This window comes from Cucumis melo, chromosome 5, assembly GCF_025177605.1.
Source record: "Cucumis melo cultivar AY chromosome 5, USDA_Cmelo_AY_1.0, whole genome shotgun sequence".
In the NCBI taxonomy this organism is placed as follows: domain Eukaryota; kingdom Viridiplantae; phylum Streptophyta; class Magnoliopsida; order Cucurbitales; family Cucurbitaceae; genus Cucumis; species Cucumis melo.
In genome coordinates this window covers 28,321,376-28,338,501 of record NC_066861.1, presented here as the reverse complement: position 1 = coordinate 28,338,501, position 17,126 = coordinate 28,321,376, and the positions used below count along the sequence as shown (strand labels likewise).

Below are 17,126 nucleotides of genomic sequence, written 5' to 3'. Positions count from 1 at the left end.
GAATATATTTTGTTTCTGAAATAAAAAACTAAAAACGAAATGGATACCGAGGTGGATGGATAGTATATATCTCATTTGAATGTATATGTGTGTAAATTGCATTACACTTTGAAATTAAATAAATTTCAAAATTAGTCTCCTCCTCCTCTCTGCGTCAAGAAAAATAAGAAAGAAATAGCTTTAAAGCAAAACGCATAGAGAAAATCAAAATATATCATAGACTGTGGGCGAACACAAATCCAATCCTTCAGTCACCTACCAAAATTTCTCCCCCACTTTCTTCAATGGCTAATTTTCCCAGACCCCACTTACTATATATTCATTTTCCCAGACCCCACTGCCACTTACTATATATTCATTTTCCTTTCAACTCCACCAGCCGTGTTTCAGAATCGCCTTGTTGTTTTGATTCTTTTGTAGCCTTTTCATTCTGTCAATGGCAGTATCTATAGGGAAATACATCAAGTTACAGGGTAAGAAATGGTCCACATTCCAGCTTTCGAAGATGATCATGGCCCTCGTTTTGGCACTTGGGTTTTTCATGCTTAGTGCTCTTTGGTTCTTCTCTCCTCCTGAAACTTCTCACCACCGTCTCTCGTCCGTCCGGCATACAGCATTTTTAAGGTAATCCGGTAAAGCAATGGGTATGATTCTTTAAGCTTGTTTGTTACATGAATCAACTGATTTTGATTTCTATTTTGGGAATATTGTTGTTGTTGTAGTGATGGGTTGGGGAAGAGAGGGGATCAGTGGGTTGAGTTCATTTCTTGGGAGCCTAGAGCTTTTGTTTATCATAATTTCTTAGTAAGTTTCTAGAATTGTGGTTTTTTTTGGAAAAAGAAAGGAAAATTTGTTTTGTTAAAATGGTTGGCTGATATTGGAATGGTGTTGGACAGTCCAAGGAAGAATGCTTGTACTTGATTAGTCTTGCAAAACCTCACATGGAGAAATCAACTGTGGTTGATAGCGAAACTGGCAAGAGTGTGGATAGCAGGTATATATTTGTTATTTTCTTTGCTGTCCTGTTACTAACAGAAACAGAACTTGTCAATGTCAATTATTGACTATGAACTAACTCTGGTGGGGCTTACACTTTGACACATTTAAAGTGTAAGAAAAAGTAATCTCAAAGAGAGTAAATTTGAACTAAACTCATATTTTAAAGATGGTTTATCTATATAGTCGTTTCTCATTTAGAACTTAAAAGCCAAAGGAACTGAGAGACTAATCCCAAACGTGGCTGCGTCTAATGGTGCAAGCAAAAAGGATAAAAAAAAATAGTTTAATATACTATTTTACTGTAACCTACTAGCTTAACCTTTTAAGTTGATTTTTAATTTAATACAGTATTAAGTAGGAGGTCTCCGATCTTTGTAGTGTCATTTGTTCCCGCCACAAAATTGAAAAGCTAACCCTTTCTCCTGGACTAAGCTTTTGGGTCGATCAGTAATTTAACTATTTGAATTATACTGTGTAGGAGCGAAGATAGTATGAATACACTTTTGTTGTTCCCTTTGGTTTGATTGGTTTAAGTGAGATGGGTAGATTGGTCGGTTCGGTTCTTGAAAAATCAGTTCGGTAAAAGTCCAACCTGAACTGATCACAATAGAATGGTTATGTATGAAGCATAATAGAAGGGTATAAACTTACAACTTTTTGCTGTACAATGTCACGTCCACAGTGTGCGAACCAGTTCTGGGATGTTTCTGAATAGAGGGCAGGACAAAATCATCAGTAACATAGAGAAAAGAATAGCAGATTTTACATTCATTCCTATAGGTAAATAATTCAAAACTTTCATATCACCATGGCTAATTTCTGAAGCATTTTGTGATAGTTCCTATATGTAAGGGCTCATTTAGGAATACTTTTCAAAACAGTTTTTGAAAAACATGTTCGAATCACTGTTTTTTGCTAGTTGTTTTATTTCGTCTGTGTTAGTGATTTCATTCAATATATCAATCTTTACAATGCATTCAACTGTAGTTATATTGAATAGTTCTTCAAAATAGAGTTGCAACCTGAACATAATTGTCAAACTAACCTTTGTTAGACTAACCAAACATTGGCGAAAAATTCGTTAAATTTCATGTGGGATTTTGTTCACCATTCTTGTCTTTTGGCCCTAACCAAAAAGGGCTTTGGTGAATGAGCTATTCATTTGCTGCTTGTTGTTTTGTTGATGTCACTGGCATTTTTGGTCTTAATACGTTTTGGTACTGATGTTGATATTCGCAATTTGAAACATGCATACAGAGTGTATGGTGTAGTTGAAATGATATACAATTATTATAATTTAGTTAATCTGGGTTTAGTTGTAAATTTAGATTGGTTAGTGTTTGATTATTAGTTTATTTGTGCCCTTTGAGGTTTGTATTGATTTCCCTTTATTTATTTACTTTTATTTTTAGATCTTTGTTTTATAGACTAGAGAGTTTTCTCTCAACTCCAAGGACAAATTTCTCTTATTTGGCCATGGATTTGGTCTATTCTCAAATCTGCTTCATTAGCATGGAGAATGTGGGTTTGTTCTCCATTCTAGTTTTGAGGCCCAAACCACACAGGGATTTGGCGAACATCATTCATTTCTCTTTATTTTTATTTACTTTATTTCATTATTGTTTTTATTTTATTTATTTTGTTTTCTTTGTGGGGATGGGAGACCAAACCTTGACTTCTAAGGAAAAAGACCATGCCAAATATCATTGAACTAACCTCACTTTGGCTATTCATTTGCTTGTTGATGGCTTTTTTGATGTCCCTGTCATTCTTGGTCTTAATACATTTTGGAACTGAGAGACTTGTCTCATTTATTATCATTAATAAAGAGGATTTTTCTGTTAAAGAAAAAAATACATTTTGGTACTGATATTCACAATTCCAAACAGAGCATGGAGAAGACATTCAAATTCTCCATTATGCAGTTGGGCAGAAGTATGATGCTCATTATGATTTCTTTGTTGATGAGTACAACCTCAAAAGTGTAGGCCAAAGAATGGCCACTCTCCTCATGTATTTGTAAGATTCTACTTTGACAATCTCTCAAACTCATCTACCCTCTTCTCTAGTTTGTCTCTGAATCGATACCAATACCAATGCAGGTCGGATGTTGAAGAGGGGGGCGAGACGGTGTTCCCCGCTGCAAAAGGAAACTTTAGCTCTGTGCCATGGTGGAATGAACTGTCTGAATGTGGTAAAAGTGGACTTTCTATAAAACCAAAAATGGGAGATGCTTTATTGTTCTGGAGCATGAAGCCCGATACTACCTTAGACCCTACAAGTTTACATGGTTAGTCCTTTTCTTTTTCCTTCCTATTTTACTGTTTTCACGCATTATAATCTTATTCGTCTTTTCTTTTTTATTGATATGTAGGTGCCTGTCCTGTCATTAGAGGGAACAAATGGTCATGTACAAAGTGGATACATGTTAATAAATATATTTAACCCTGAGGTGAGTTACATCTTCTAAAAGATTAATCTGTATACATCATTTGTATTTCACAAGGTGGCCAACAGCTTAGTCATTAAAAAATATAATAATTAAAAAACAAATTGCAGAGTGTAATGAAAACACACTTTGTTGGGGAAGAAGACAATTGGAAGACCACAGATGATTTTCTTTTTTAACATTATACTTTGTTTAGCTTAATTTGTTATCCACTCTCTCAAAATTTACATATTTAGTTGTTAATATAATACAGAAAAAGTTCCTTTTTTTTTTCTCTCTTTTCTAAAGGGTGTTGTAATAAAAGGTATGGTGGGGAAATTTGAATCGTAGACCACTTGTACCCGATACATGCCAGTTGAGTTGAGTTCATGTTGGCAAAAAAAGTTAATCTTTTTAAAGCAGAAGATTTCTTTCAAGCTTAAATTTTATTTGTACCTTTTCTTTTTTTATAACACCGTTCCATCTTAGATAATTTTTTTAAGACATTTTCAAATATAGCAAAATAAAAAAAAAAGTATTTACAAAATATAACAAAGTTTTAGATTCTAGTAATAATAGACTGATGAACTTTTATCGGTGTCTATTAGTATTCTATCAATGATAGCCATTAAAAGACTTTTATCGATGTTTTATCAATACACTGATAGAATTTAAAATATTACTCTATTTTGTAAATATTTTCACTAATTTTGCAATTTACAATCATTTTCCTAAATTTTTTATATGTTAAATTAAGTCGGGCCTTTTTATTTAAATTTAATTTCTGCTCAATATTTATAACAATATAAAAATAGGAAGAAAATTAAATGCTGAGTTTCATTAGTATTGTATTTCAATCATTATTTAAGCATTTTGTTTATAAAAAAAAAATAAATAATAAGAAAAGTTTGTGAATAAAAATGATATGATTCAAACATGTCTTTATGGTGGCAAATGTAAGAAGAGAGAATGAAGAAGAAAGGGGAAAGAAGAGAAAGGTGGAGAGAAACAAAAGAAAAAAGGAAAAAAGGTCATATCTAATTTTAAAAATACACTAAAAAGACTTAACACATAAACAATTAATAATTTGTTTTTGTTTTAGTTAATGGACATTTTAGTTCTTAAACTAATTAACCACTTTTTAGTATTAAATTAATTAACTAATCAAAACTATTAACAAATAGGCCTTCTGTTTAATTATATTTATTTCATTTTTACTACATAAAATCCATCTTTAATATGATTAAATTATTTAATATTACTTTAGTTGATTATCTGTTATTTCATATTAGTTTATTAATTTCCCAATAGTTCTATTACGTTATTTAGTAATACTTTTTCATTAATATTTTATTGTAAAAACAAATTAGAGGGGTTTGTTAATACTTTTTACCCAACATGTTTTTACCTTTTTGATTGGATCATATCTAAACTATCTTTGTGATTATAATAATAAGGTTAGTTTTTAATTAAAGTTGTGCTAATTGAAGATTGACATATTAATTAACATGCCTAAACAAATGTCAACTATAATATAATATAAATATTTTTAATGATGAAAATTAATTACCATATTGAATTGTAGGGTTTTGCTGCCCATCAAATCATACAGTAAAATATATCTACATTTCGATGGGTTTGATCTTGACGTGAGGTGAATTGTAAAAAATTTCATAGTATAAATAATATACAAAGTTTAACTTATTTACCTAAAACGTGTATTTACCAATTTAATTTTATTAGTATTTTTTTAATTTTTTTAAAATTATATTTATTCACATCAACAATTTATTAATATTTGTACTCTTTTTTGGTATAAATGAATCTCTTTTGATCTTGAGGTGTGTGTTCAGCTTAAGAAGTGTCAACCTAGTTGAGATGTCTCAGATGTACCTACTAATCCTTTTTGTCTAGTGAATATTTAAAAGAAAAAAAAAAAAGATTTTGTCGACATTAAGTATTTAAATATTGGCTACGAAGAAACAAAACTTTCAATTTGTTCAATCACTCATTAAAGCCTTGAAAATTTTATAAGTAAATGTTTCAATATTTAAAAGAATTTAGGTTTGAATTATATTATTCTTATTAATAATAAAATGTGAACTTAGGGTTGAATATGTAAGAATGTTAAGAGTTTGAGGGGTTTGATTCGAACTTGAAAGAACATTATAGTTTAGACTTTGGAGTAGTAAGTGTAATAATTTGGATTCTTTAAGGATTTTGTTGCAATTTACTAAAAATAGAGGATTTAATTGCAATATTTATATAGCCTAATTAGGGGGCTAACTAATCAAATAAAAAGTTGGAAGAAAATATTTTTCTCACTCGCATTATTCAATTGTTTACTTTCATTAATATTTTATGAGTGTTGTTGATAACAAAATATGTATAGAAAAACTCACCTTTCCTTACGTGTTCTCAACAATAAATTTTAATATGGAGAAGAAAGAAAACCTGTCAGATAAAGAAGAAAAAGAAGTGTGCGATAAAATCTTTGATGCTTAAACTATTATGGTAGTGGCTTGAAAACTAAGGTCTTTGTTGCAGGGATTTGAGCAACCTTATTGCAAGCTCTAGTAGGAAAAATCTTAGGACATGCACAATAGAAATTAAAAAAAGAATATCTTCAACAACATTAGATCGGTCAATTCCAGCAAACGATCTTGAAACCTATCCCAACTCGAGACCTGATCATGAGTTAAGGATAATCCAATCCGTTCAATCTATCCTTGATTAATCTTGGAAAACCTCACATGGTGAGATCGGTTGCAAGAATGTGAAGAGCAAGTGTAGATTTTCATGTCACTTCGTTACTGTATAAATTGCTTTTATTAACGAAACGTATATTTTTTGTTTATTCAAATCTCATGTTTGAAGCACTCGTACAAGGATGCATCTGAGTAGAGGGTAGAACAAACTTGTCCATACAATAAAGAAAGAATAGAAAATTGTATATTCATTACCTATAGGTAAAACGAGAATTCCGAAACTTACATAATACTATAACATACCATAATTCTCAAAGCACACCTTGGTTTGACTAGCCATGTAACCCTTGAAGGCCATTTCTTGATATATTCAAAGGTTCATCCAAGGGATGAGGATATGAAAACATGTGAGTAAAGACAAAGGATGTTGAAGGACTTATTGGTTAAAAGAACTGCTCAGTTGCAATTGGATGCAACGGTACACAATTTGGATTCAGAATCATTGGTGATATGGGGCATAGGCTGAATGAACGATTAGCTAAATCTCCATATTCTTGTTTTGAGGCCCCAAACGAAGATCACTAGATTTTATTTATTTATGAAATTTTTTAATCGAGTACAAGTTTGATATATGATAGTAACACTATGTTCATATTAACTTCATTCGTTACTTACTTTGCTTGTATAGTTACTAATTTGGTGAGAACTCTCTATAGGATTAGTTGAGTCTTGAAAACACTCTTTGTATGAGTTGATTTTTTTTGACCTCAAGAAAGAAATAATTGGAAGTACTATTTTGTTCTCTTGGTTACATTTTGAGAATCAGTAATAAAAGAACACTGAAGTTTGAGGTTAATCAATAACATAAAACAAATACGATCATTACTATTGTGTAATGATAATATTAAATTCTTATCAAATTTATCTACACAAAATCTAACCTTATTAGAACTATTTGGGGAAGAATGTGTGTGTTGGAATACAAAAAGAAAAAATGTGAACTTTAAATAGAAATGGTTTCTATAGGACCTACCAAGGTCCAGTATAATAGAGGCAAAACCTTGTGCAGCCCACCATATTACTCATGACTTCTTCCCCCTCAAAAAGGAAAGAAAGAAACAAACAAGAAGAAGAAGAAAGAAGACTTTTTTTTTTTTTTTTTTTTTTTTTTCTTTTTTCTTCTTTCAAATCTTGAATTGATTGTGTGGGTGCGACCTTGAACGATGCAACTATTTAAGTCATCATCCCACATTATAGTTGTAATTTTCATTTGAAATTCTAATGATTTGTATTCAAATTAGTTTTGTAACATCTTTTAAAGGTCAAAGCTTACAAACTTTTGAGAATTGAACTTGAATAAAGAAAACACTTTGTTTATTCAAATTCATAGCTTTAAAGCAAAACGCATAGAGAAAATCAAATTCATAGACTGTGGGCGCACACAAATCCAATCCTCCAATTACCCACCAAAATTTCTCTCCCACTTTCTTCGATGGCTAATTTTCCCAAACCCCACTTACTATATATTCATTTTCCTTTCAATTCCACCAGCCGTGTTTCAGAATCGCCTTGTTGTTTTGATTCTTTTGTAGCCTCTACATTCCGTCAATGGCAGTATCTAAAGGGAAATACATCAAGTTACAGGGTAAGAAATGGTCCACATTCCAGCTTTCGAAGATGATCATGGCCCTCGTTTTGGCACTTGGGTTTTTCATGCTTATTGCTCTTCGGTTCTTCTCTCCTCCTGAAACTTCTCACCACCGTCTCCCTTCCGTCCGGCGTACAGCATTTCAAAGGTAATCCGGTAAAGCAATGGGTGTGATTCTTTAAGCTTGTTTGTTACAGGAATCAACTGATTTTTTATTCCGATTTTGGGAATATTGTTGTTGTTGTAGTGATGGGTTGGGGAAGAGAGGGGATCAGTGGGTTGAGTTCATTTCTTGGGAGCCTAGAGCTTTTGTTTATCATAATTTCTTGGTAAGTTTCTAGAATTGTGGTTTTGTTTTTTGGAAAAAAGAAAAAAGGAAAATATGTTTTGTTGAAAAGGTTGGCTGATATTGGAATGGTGTTGGACAGTCCAAGGAAGAATGCTTGTACTTGATTAGTCTTGCAAAACCTCACATGGAGAAATCAACTGTGGTTGATAGCAAAACTGGCAAGAGTGTGGATAGCAGGTATGTATTTGTCATTTTCTTTTGTTGTCCTGTTACTAACAGAAACAGAACTTGTCAATTATTGACTATGAACCAACTCTGGAGGGGCTTGTACTTTGACACATTTAAAGTGAAAGAAAAAGTAATCTCAAAGAGAGTAAATTTGAATTAAACTCATATTTTAAAGATGATTTACCTATATATAGTCGTTTCTCACAAGTTCACTCTTTAGAAATTGATTCAGAACTTAAAAGCCAAAGGAATTGAGAGACTAATCCCAAACGTGGCTGCAAAAAAAAAGTTTAATATACTAATTTACTGTAACCTATTAGCTTAACCTTTTAAGTTGATTTTTAATTTAATACAGTATTAGAATAGGAGGTCTCAAATCTTTGTGTTGTCATTTGTTCCCGCCACGAAAACGAAAAACTAACCCTTTCTCTTTCTCAGACTAAGCTTTTGGGTTGATCGGTAATTTAACCATTTGAATTATATTGTTTAGGAGCAAAGATAGTATGGATACACTTTTGTTGTTCCCTTTGGTTTGGTAGATTGGTCGGTTCAGTAAAAGTCCAGCCTGAACTGACCACAATAGAATGGTTATGTATGAAGCATAATAGAAGGGTATAAGGTAGAACAATACAATTACAATGAACAAGGCAAACTTAGAATTTTTTGCTGTACAATGTCATGTCCACAGGGTGCGAACCAGTTCTGGGATGTTTCTGAATAGAGGGCAGGACAAAATCATCAGTAACATAGAGAAAAGAATAGCAGATTTTACATTCATTCCTATAGGTAAATAGTTCAAAACTTTCATATCACCATAGCTAATTTCTGATCATTTTGTGATAATTCCTTTATGTAAGGGCTTAGTTAAAAATACTTTTCAACACAGTTTTTGAAAACATGTTCGAATCACTGTTTTTTGCTAGTTGTTTTATTTTGTATGTTAGTGATTTATTTCAATATATCAATCTTTACAATGCATCCAACTGTAGTTTTATTGAATAGTTCTTCAAAATAGAGTTGCAACCAGAACATAATTCTCAAACTTACCTTTGTTAGACTAACCAAACATTGGCGAAAAATTCGTTAAATTTCATGTGGGATTTTGTTCACCATTCTTGTCTTTTGGCCCAAACCAAAAAGGGATTTGGTGAACGAGCTATTCATTTGCTGCTTGTTGTTTTGTTGATGTTACTGACATTTTTGGTCTTAATACATTTTGGTACTGATATTCACAATTCCAAACAGAGCATGGAGAAGGACTTCAAATTCTCCATTATGAAGTTGGGCAGAAGTATGATGCTCATTATGATTACTTTGTTGATGAGTACAACATCAAAAAAGGAGGCCAAAGAATGGCCACCCTCCTCATGTATTTGTAAGATTCTACTTTGACAATCTCTCAAATTCATCTACCCTCTTCTCTAGTTTGTCTCTGAATCGATACCAATACCAATGCAGGTCGGATGTTGAAGAGGGGGGCGAGACGGTGTTCCCGGCTGCGAAAGGAAACTTTAGCTCTGTACCATGGTGGAATGAACTGTCTGAATGTGGTAAAGGTGGACTCTCTGTCAAACCAAAAATGGGAGATGCTTTACTGTTCTGGAGCATGAAGCCCGATGCTACCTTAGACCCTACAAGTTTACATGGTTAGTCCTTTTCTTTTTCCTCCCTATTTTACTTTAGCATTAGAAGATTGCTTACATCTAAATTTTCTTGTTTAGTTCTTCAAGTAGTATTTATATGTTTAATTTGCAAAAAAAACCAAATAGTTATCAAACAAAAGTTACGTTTTTGCTTTTAGTTTTTTTAAAAACAAGTTTACAAAACACTTCATCAGTTTTTTTGGCGGGTTTTTCCAAAATGTAAAAATAGTTTTTAAAAGTTTATTTATTTATTTAGTAATATTGTTACCCAGAATCTCACATAATTATCAAATTAGACAGGAGGATTATGGTTATACATTAAATGTTTAGACTGTTTTGTACATTAACTCATTAATTTTTGCATTAGTTTAGACTGTTTTATATGTGGCTTGCTCACAGCATGAGAGCACTTTAGACCGTAATGAAATGAATTTGTGTTGTTATATAATCTAAACTCATATTTGTATTAAATGTCGTGAGTTTAACTTATAATACAAAATTCATTCCATTTCAATAGTTTTCGATCTAATTTTTTATTTTATTCGTTTTTATTGATATGTAGGTGCCTGTCCTGTCATTAGAGGGAACAAATGGTCATGTACAAAGTGGATGCATGTTAATAAATATATTTAACCCTGAGGTGAGTTACATTTTTTAAAAAGATTATTCTGTATATATCATTTATATTTCACAAGGTGGCCAACTTAGTCGTTAAAAAGTTTCTAATAAATATAGTAAAATGCATCTAAATATTAACGAAATATAGCATAATTTTATAATCTCGTAAATATATATATATATTTTTCACTACTGTGCAAAATAATTCTACCAATGAAACTAGAAATATCCTTTAAAAGTAGATTGAGTACATTTTTTGTTTTCTAAAATTAATTTGTGTTGAATTTGTATATTTAGAGGGGGGGACATTTTGAAGTGCAATAGTTTTTTCTTTTTATTATCACTTTGTTATTTTTCTAGAACTTAAAAGAACATGCAATAATAAATTAGAAGAAATTATAAATTATTAATGTAACATATTTTATCCATTTATCCTCGAAATTTTTGTATGATTTTATATAAAAATATGATTTAAAGAGATTATTTCCAAATTGCAGGATGTAATGAAAACACACTTTGTTGGGGAAGAAGCAATTGGAAGACGACAGATGATTTTCTTTTTCAATATTATATTTTTTTAGCTTAATTTGTTATCTACCCTCTCAAATTTTATATATTTAGTTGTTAATATAATATAGAAAAAATTCATTTTTTTAAAAGCACAATTTTTTTTTTTAAAGTTTAAATTTTACATGTACCTTTTTTTTTCTTTATAACATTTTCCATTTTCGATAATTTTTTTTGGGTGATAAATTTATGTTTGTCATTTATAGAATCTAAAATTTTGTTATATTTTTAAGGGGCGTTTGTGAAAATAGCAAAAAAATTTATAATACTAGTGTCCATATCACTACGTAAACCCTACATTTTCTAAATTGCAATAGTAGGAAATTTAAAAACGAATATCTCTTTAATAACCTTTTGGTAGTTTTCTGATCAAGAAGAGAAAGGTGGAGAGAAACAAACGAAAAAAGGAAAAAAGGTCATATCTAATTTTAAAAATATACTAAAAAGACTTAACACATAAACAATTAATAATTTGTCTTTGTTTTAGTTAATGGATATTTTAGTTCTCAAACTAATTAACTACTTTTTAGTATTAAATTAATTAACTAATCGAAACTATTAACAAATAGCCTTTTGTTTAATTATATTTATTTAATTTTATCACATAAAATCCATCTTTAATATGATTAAATTATTTAATATTGCTTTAGTTGATTATCTGTTATTTCATATTAGTTTATTAATTTCCCAATAGTTTTATTACATTAATTATTTAGTAATACTTTTTCATCAATATTTTATTGTAAAAACAAATTAGAGGGGTTTGTTAATACTTTTTACCCAACATGTTTTTACCTTTTTGATTGGATCATATCTAAACTATCTTTGTGATTATAATAATAAGGTTAGTTTTTAATTAAAGTTATGCTAATTGAAGATTGATATATTAATCAATATGCCTAGAAAATGTCAACTATAATATAATATAAATATTTCTAATGATGAAAATTACTTATAATATGCAGGAATTTGTTTGATCTTGATTTGAGGTGAATCGATATTTCCACTGTATCATAAGAGAAATGGAAACAAAATGTTGTACAATATAAATAATATAACATACAAGTTAAACTTATTTACCTAAAATGTGTATTTACTAATTTAGTTTTAATTAGTAATTATTAGACTTAGGAGTAGCAAGTGTAATAATTTGTATTCTTCAAGGATTTAGTTGCAATTTACTAAAATGAAGGATTTAATTGCAATATTTATATAGCCTAATATTAGAGGGCTAACTAATCAAATTAAAATTTGATTATATGATTTTGTAACAACAATTGACCAATCGTTTAATGTATGCCTTTTTTAAAAGAAAAAAAATCATATTTTTCTCCCTCGCATTATTCTATTATTTACTTTCATTAATATTTTATGAGTGGTGTTGATAGCAAAACATGTATACAAAAACTCATCATCACGTGTTCCCAACAATAAATTTTAATTTGGAGAAAAAAGAAAAGCTTATAAAAAGAAACGTCGTCTTATTTCTAGAGAAGTAAGTTTTGGGATTTTTAATCCAAGAAGGACTTAGAGATGTCAATTCGGACCTCACCATATTAAGGGTTAAGAACGTAACCAATATGAAATGGGCCTCCGAAAGTAAAAGAGAATGACCTTGGCCTTGGGGCATGTCATAATTAGGTTGTTGCTCGGTTTGAAGTGACCTCGACCTTGGCCTCCAAGGTCGAAAATGGCATTTGTTGCTTGAGTCAATTTTCCTTCTTCTCTCCCAGGCTCCTGCTTACACTCCTTTGACTCGTTACGATTACTCTTGTTTCGATTTTTATGTTTAATGTTGTGCTATTTCGAACGTGTGACTCTTGCGTATCTAGTAATTTAATTACAAAATTAAATATAAACTTAGTTAAATTTGATTTTATAAAAAATTAAATGACAAAAATGAAAAATAGTATTGACATCAAAGAGAGACCAAATGATTTGTTTAGTAAAGGGAAAAAAGGAAGTCTATTAAATTAACTTATAAAAAGTACTTAATTATGTCTCTCTAAATGTTTATTATTTGGGATTCTTTGAGAAGTACCTTCAAATTCTTTTTTAATAAACAGAGTATCTTCCAATAATCAATTATTCTCTTTTAGTACAAAAGTTGAGAAAGGAAATATATTTAATAAATGCCTAATTTAATTTTTGGCCTAAAGAATTTCTTTCTTTCTTTTTTTTACATAGCTAAGGTGTCGCTAGTAGATAATAATAGATGACAGCATAGTATAGACATTCCATGTAAATATTTTAGTTCGTATATATATTAGGTATGACGCTTAAAAATAGAAAAAGCGTTCATTGTCTTACTTTCATCATTATCAAATGGGTCGATAATTTTTAACATTTAAACCTTCTCAAATCCTATCCTATGTACGTGTGTGTGCGTGCTTACATGCATGCGAGATGTATACGTGGATATATGTTAGATGTAGATGTATATATAGATATGTATATGTTTATATATATATCAAGGCCATCAAAACAAATTAAACAAAATTCTCAAAAATTAAACTATGTTAATTCTTAGGGTGAATATATTTTTAGTAACAATTTGAATTTTAAAAATCCAATTTATAAACATTATTTGTATCCTATAAACTTTCTTTGTTATGGGTACGTATTTTAGAAATCCAAATTAAAATTTTGAAAACTAAAATAGAAAGTAGTTTAAAACTCGGTTTTATTTCTAGAATTTAACTAAGAATCTAATATTTTGTTTAGGATGGACGAAAGATTTTGCAGGAAAACAAACACACATCTCAAAAAAACAAAAACTAAAAATTAAGGTCTCCATTAATATCAATTTTATTGTTTGTTTTGTGTTCATGGAAATTTATGCTTATTTCATCCAAAATCTTCAACTATAGTTTTCATATTTATTAAAGAAAAAAAAAACACTTAGAATTTCAAATCAAAATCAAATTCTAAAAATATAAAAACCTTTTTTTTTTTTTCCTTTCCAAACCTTGACTTTCTCTCTTTGAAATAACATTTATAAAAGGTGGATGACAAAACTATAAATTTAATAGTAGAAGTAGTATTTACATAAGACCTGACTATTTGGTGGAATGCATGAATGAATTGAGATTACATCCGAATTCGAATGAGAGACTCTTAGAAAATTATTATAGAAGTATGGTTAAGAAATGTTTAAAAGAATTGAAAATTACTATATTTATACTAAAAATGGTACACCATTTTCATTGATCAATCATAAGAATTCCAAAATTAATCATGTTTATCCTAGAGTAATTTTATTGTTAGATAACCTCTTGGAAAAGTTCTAAAATTAAAATTCACGTGAACGAGTACAAAACATACTAGATTGACTTGTATATCTTTGTCCTCCTAAAATTATTAGACTTCAAATCCGAGGTAGAAACTAAAAGACTAAAATCGACAAAAACTAAATGAAGTAAATTAAGTAGATCAAATATGTATATATATATATACCAAAAGAATTTAACTTAGTACTTATGAAACCTTTCTTCAACTAAGACACATCTTTAAATTACAAAATTCATGGGAAAGACCTAAAGAGTAAAGAACTTCTCAAAGTTGGAAAGAACAATAATATAAATAATCAATCTTATTATTTTAATTAATACCAAAAGAAAATTAAAGTAAAAGAAGGCATTTAGCTGACAAATTATTCTCCATTAATTATTAACAATTACAAAATTTAAAAATCAGTTTGCTATATTCCTTTTTCTTTGTTCTTGTTTGTAGGGTTTCCTTTAAACACAATATGATATAATAATTTTCTAAGAACACTAATCATAAAAAGAAAAGAAAAAAAAAATTCTTTGCTAAAACTTAGACTTTATTTCAAGTGGTCCATATTTCCTTAATGCTTGTTTTGTGGATTCTCTTTTCAAAGTAGCAATAAATTAATTAATTAGGTTTTGGTTTTTTGTTAGACTTTCAAAAAGATGTCACACATATATCAAATAAACAATATATAAATTATATTATAAATATATGTGTTATTAATTAAAATTAATTAAATGTGAAAGCAAGAAAAGATTAGTATACCTCTCCCCCATTTGTTGTTTATATTAATTTAAAATTTAAAGCCCAAGATTATTTTAATCAAATAGGATAGATTAAAAAAATGCAATTTGATCTTTTTTAATGGGGTCCATGGGGGTATTGCCACCTTCACCCAATAGAATGTTGTAAGCAAAAGTGATTTCAATATATATATATATATATATATATATTGAGAGTTAATTTTCTCATAGGCAATGACATGTGATTCCATGTGAAGAGGGTCCTCCCTTGTTGCCCCAAGAACCCTAGGATTCTTTTAATTTTACCCATTTCATTCCTATTCAAGTTTTTCTTTCTCTAATTACTATATAACCTAATCCTAATCTATGCTTATTATATTCTCTTTTGGTATAGATATATAATTTAAGTTTAGCTTATTAGCTTAAGCAACTCTACCATGTTTAAATCATTCGTTTCCTTTTTTTTTTTCTTTCCAAATACTGTGTTTTCTTCTCTCGTTTTTTCTTATAAATAATAGATTTTGTTTAAACAAAATCTATTTTATAGATATTTAATAATAAAACAAAACTAAAACTAAACTTATTTGTGTGTGTATATATATAATTCATTGTTTTTTACTTTATGTTAATTTTTTATTTGTTTTTTTTAAATTAAGAATTATTTTAGAAGTTTTTAAAGTTTGTCTATACATTCCAAACTAATATATAACAAATTTAGAAAAGAAAAAAAAAAGGAAATATTTTAGCATTGTTCTCAAAAGGAGGTAAAAGAAAAAAACAATAAAAATATTGTTATGTGAGCAATTGGTTATATAATATATATATATATATATATATATATAATTAGGGGTTTTTACATTTTGACTTTAATTTTTAATAATTTTTACAAAATAAAAAAAATTGTAACAAAATCTTATCAGATAAATTGACTTTTAAAAACAAAGCTATTCTATCCAAACTCTAAAAAGAACTATTTGTTTGATAAGGTTTATTTTTTAGCTTTCTGTTTTTGGAATTATAAGGTTTAAATAATTAACTAATCTTTTTTTTTTTTTTTTTCTTCATTTCTAATCTACTCTCAATATCACTTTTTGAAATTACAGTCAAATTAGAACTATAAACTTTTAAAAATCAAATTAAAAAAAAAAAAACCCTAATTATTTTTAGTTTAGATTTCAAAGATCATTTCTAATATATGAATGTATTTTTTTTAATATAAAAATGAGATATGTTCAATTATAATAAAATGAGATAAATTAATAATTCTCTCGTCAACTCAACATTCATCCACTAGTATTTATATTTTTCTCACATCTTAGTGTCTTAAACATGTTGGTTTAAAGAACGAATGGTGATTTTTTTTTTCAACTCTTACCAACTATATCTTGAGATGTGTTAACACCGGCCCTAAACTATATTTACACGCTTATCATAATCTAATCGATTTTTCGGTAGAGGTCAACAATAGATAATTACTCCCCTACATCGACTCAACAACTTTATTGTCCTTACTTGTTAAGAGTCAAAAAAAATAGACAAAAAAAAAAAATCCATATGTATAGTGATATATATATATATATATATATATTGTTATTGAAAGAAACAATTCATCAGTAGCTTCAACAATTTATGTCTAGGGAAATTGCATCTTCTCTATATATAAAATTAAAAAATGACATCAATTTTCATGATGGGTTAGCTACCTTCCCCTCCCCCACTATACAACAAAGGAACCCCTTCAATTAAACTATATTATATGTGTGGCCTTGTCTTTCTTAAAAACTTAGCACCAAACACCAATATAAATATTTTATTCATATACTTTTAAAATTTTCCCCCCTCTCTCTTTTCTTTTCTCTTCTCAATTCCCCTCCCTCTTTTTTCACCTTTAATTTAATTTAATTGTTATCTCTTTCCCATGTCCCACACTTTTCTTTTCTCTTATGTTCTACAAGAAAGAAAGAAAAAAAAAAGTTGTCTCC

The 17,126-nt window shown here is 29.1% G+C and overlaps 2 protein-coding genes across 2 annotated transcripts; both read left to right on the top strand.

The window, feature by feature from the left end:
* The first annotated feature begins 728 nt into the window (after positions 1-728).
* On the top strand, positions 729-3,846 carry LOC103496316 (probable prolyl 4-hydroxylase 3). Its single transcript, XM_017045879.2, has 6 exons — positions 729-804; positions 897-994; positions 1,682-1,779; positions 2,889-3,018; positions 3,102-3,289; positions 3,374-3,846. The coding sequence occupies exons 2-6, from the start codon at positions 942-944 to the stop codon at positions 3,442-3,444; spliced, it is 540 nt and encodes a 179-aa protein (XP_016901368.2). The 5' UTR covers positions 729-804; positions 897-941; the 3' UTR covers positions 3,445-3,846.
* A 3,712-nt stretch (positions 3,847-7,558) lies between these two features.
* Positions 7,559-11,294, top strand: LOC103496331 (probable prolyl 4-hydroxylase 3). Its single transcript, XM_008458166.3, has 8 exons — positions 7,559-7,931; positions 8,031-8,112; positions 8,212-8,309; positions 8,989-9,086; positions 9,546-9,675; positions 9,759-9,946; positions 10,506-10,583; positions 11,059-11,294. Exons 1-7 carry the CDS (start codon positions 7,744-7,746, stop codon positions 10,574-10,576), a joined length of 855 nt encoding a protein of 284 aa, XP_008456388.1. The 5' UTR covers positions 7,559-7,743; the 3' UTR covers positions 10,577-10,583; positions 11,059-11,294.
* The last annotated feature ends 5,832 nt before the right edge of the window (positions 11,295-17,126 follow it).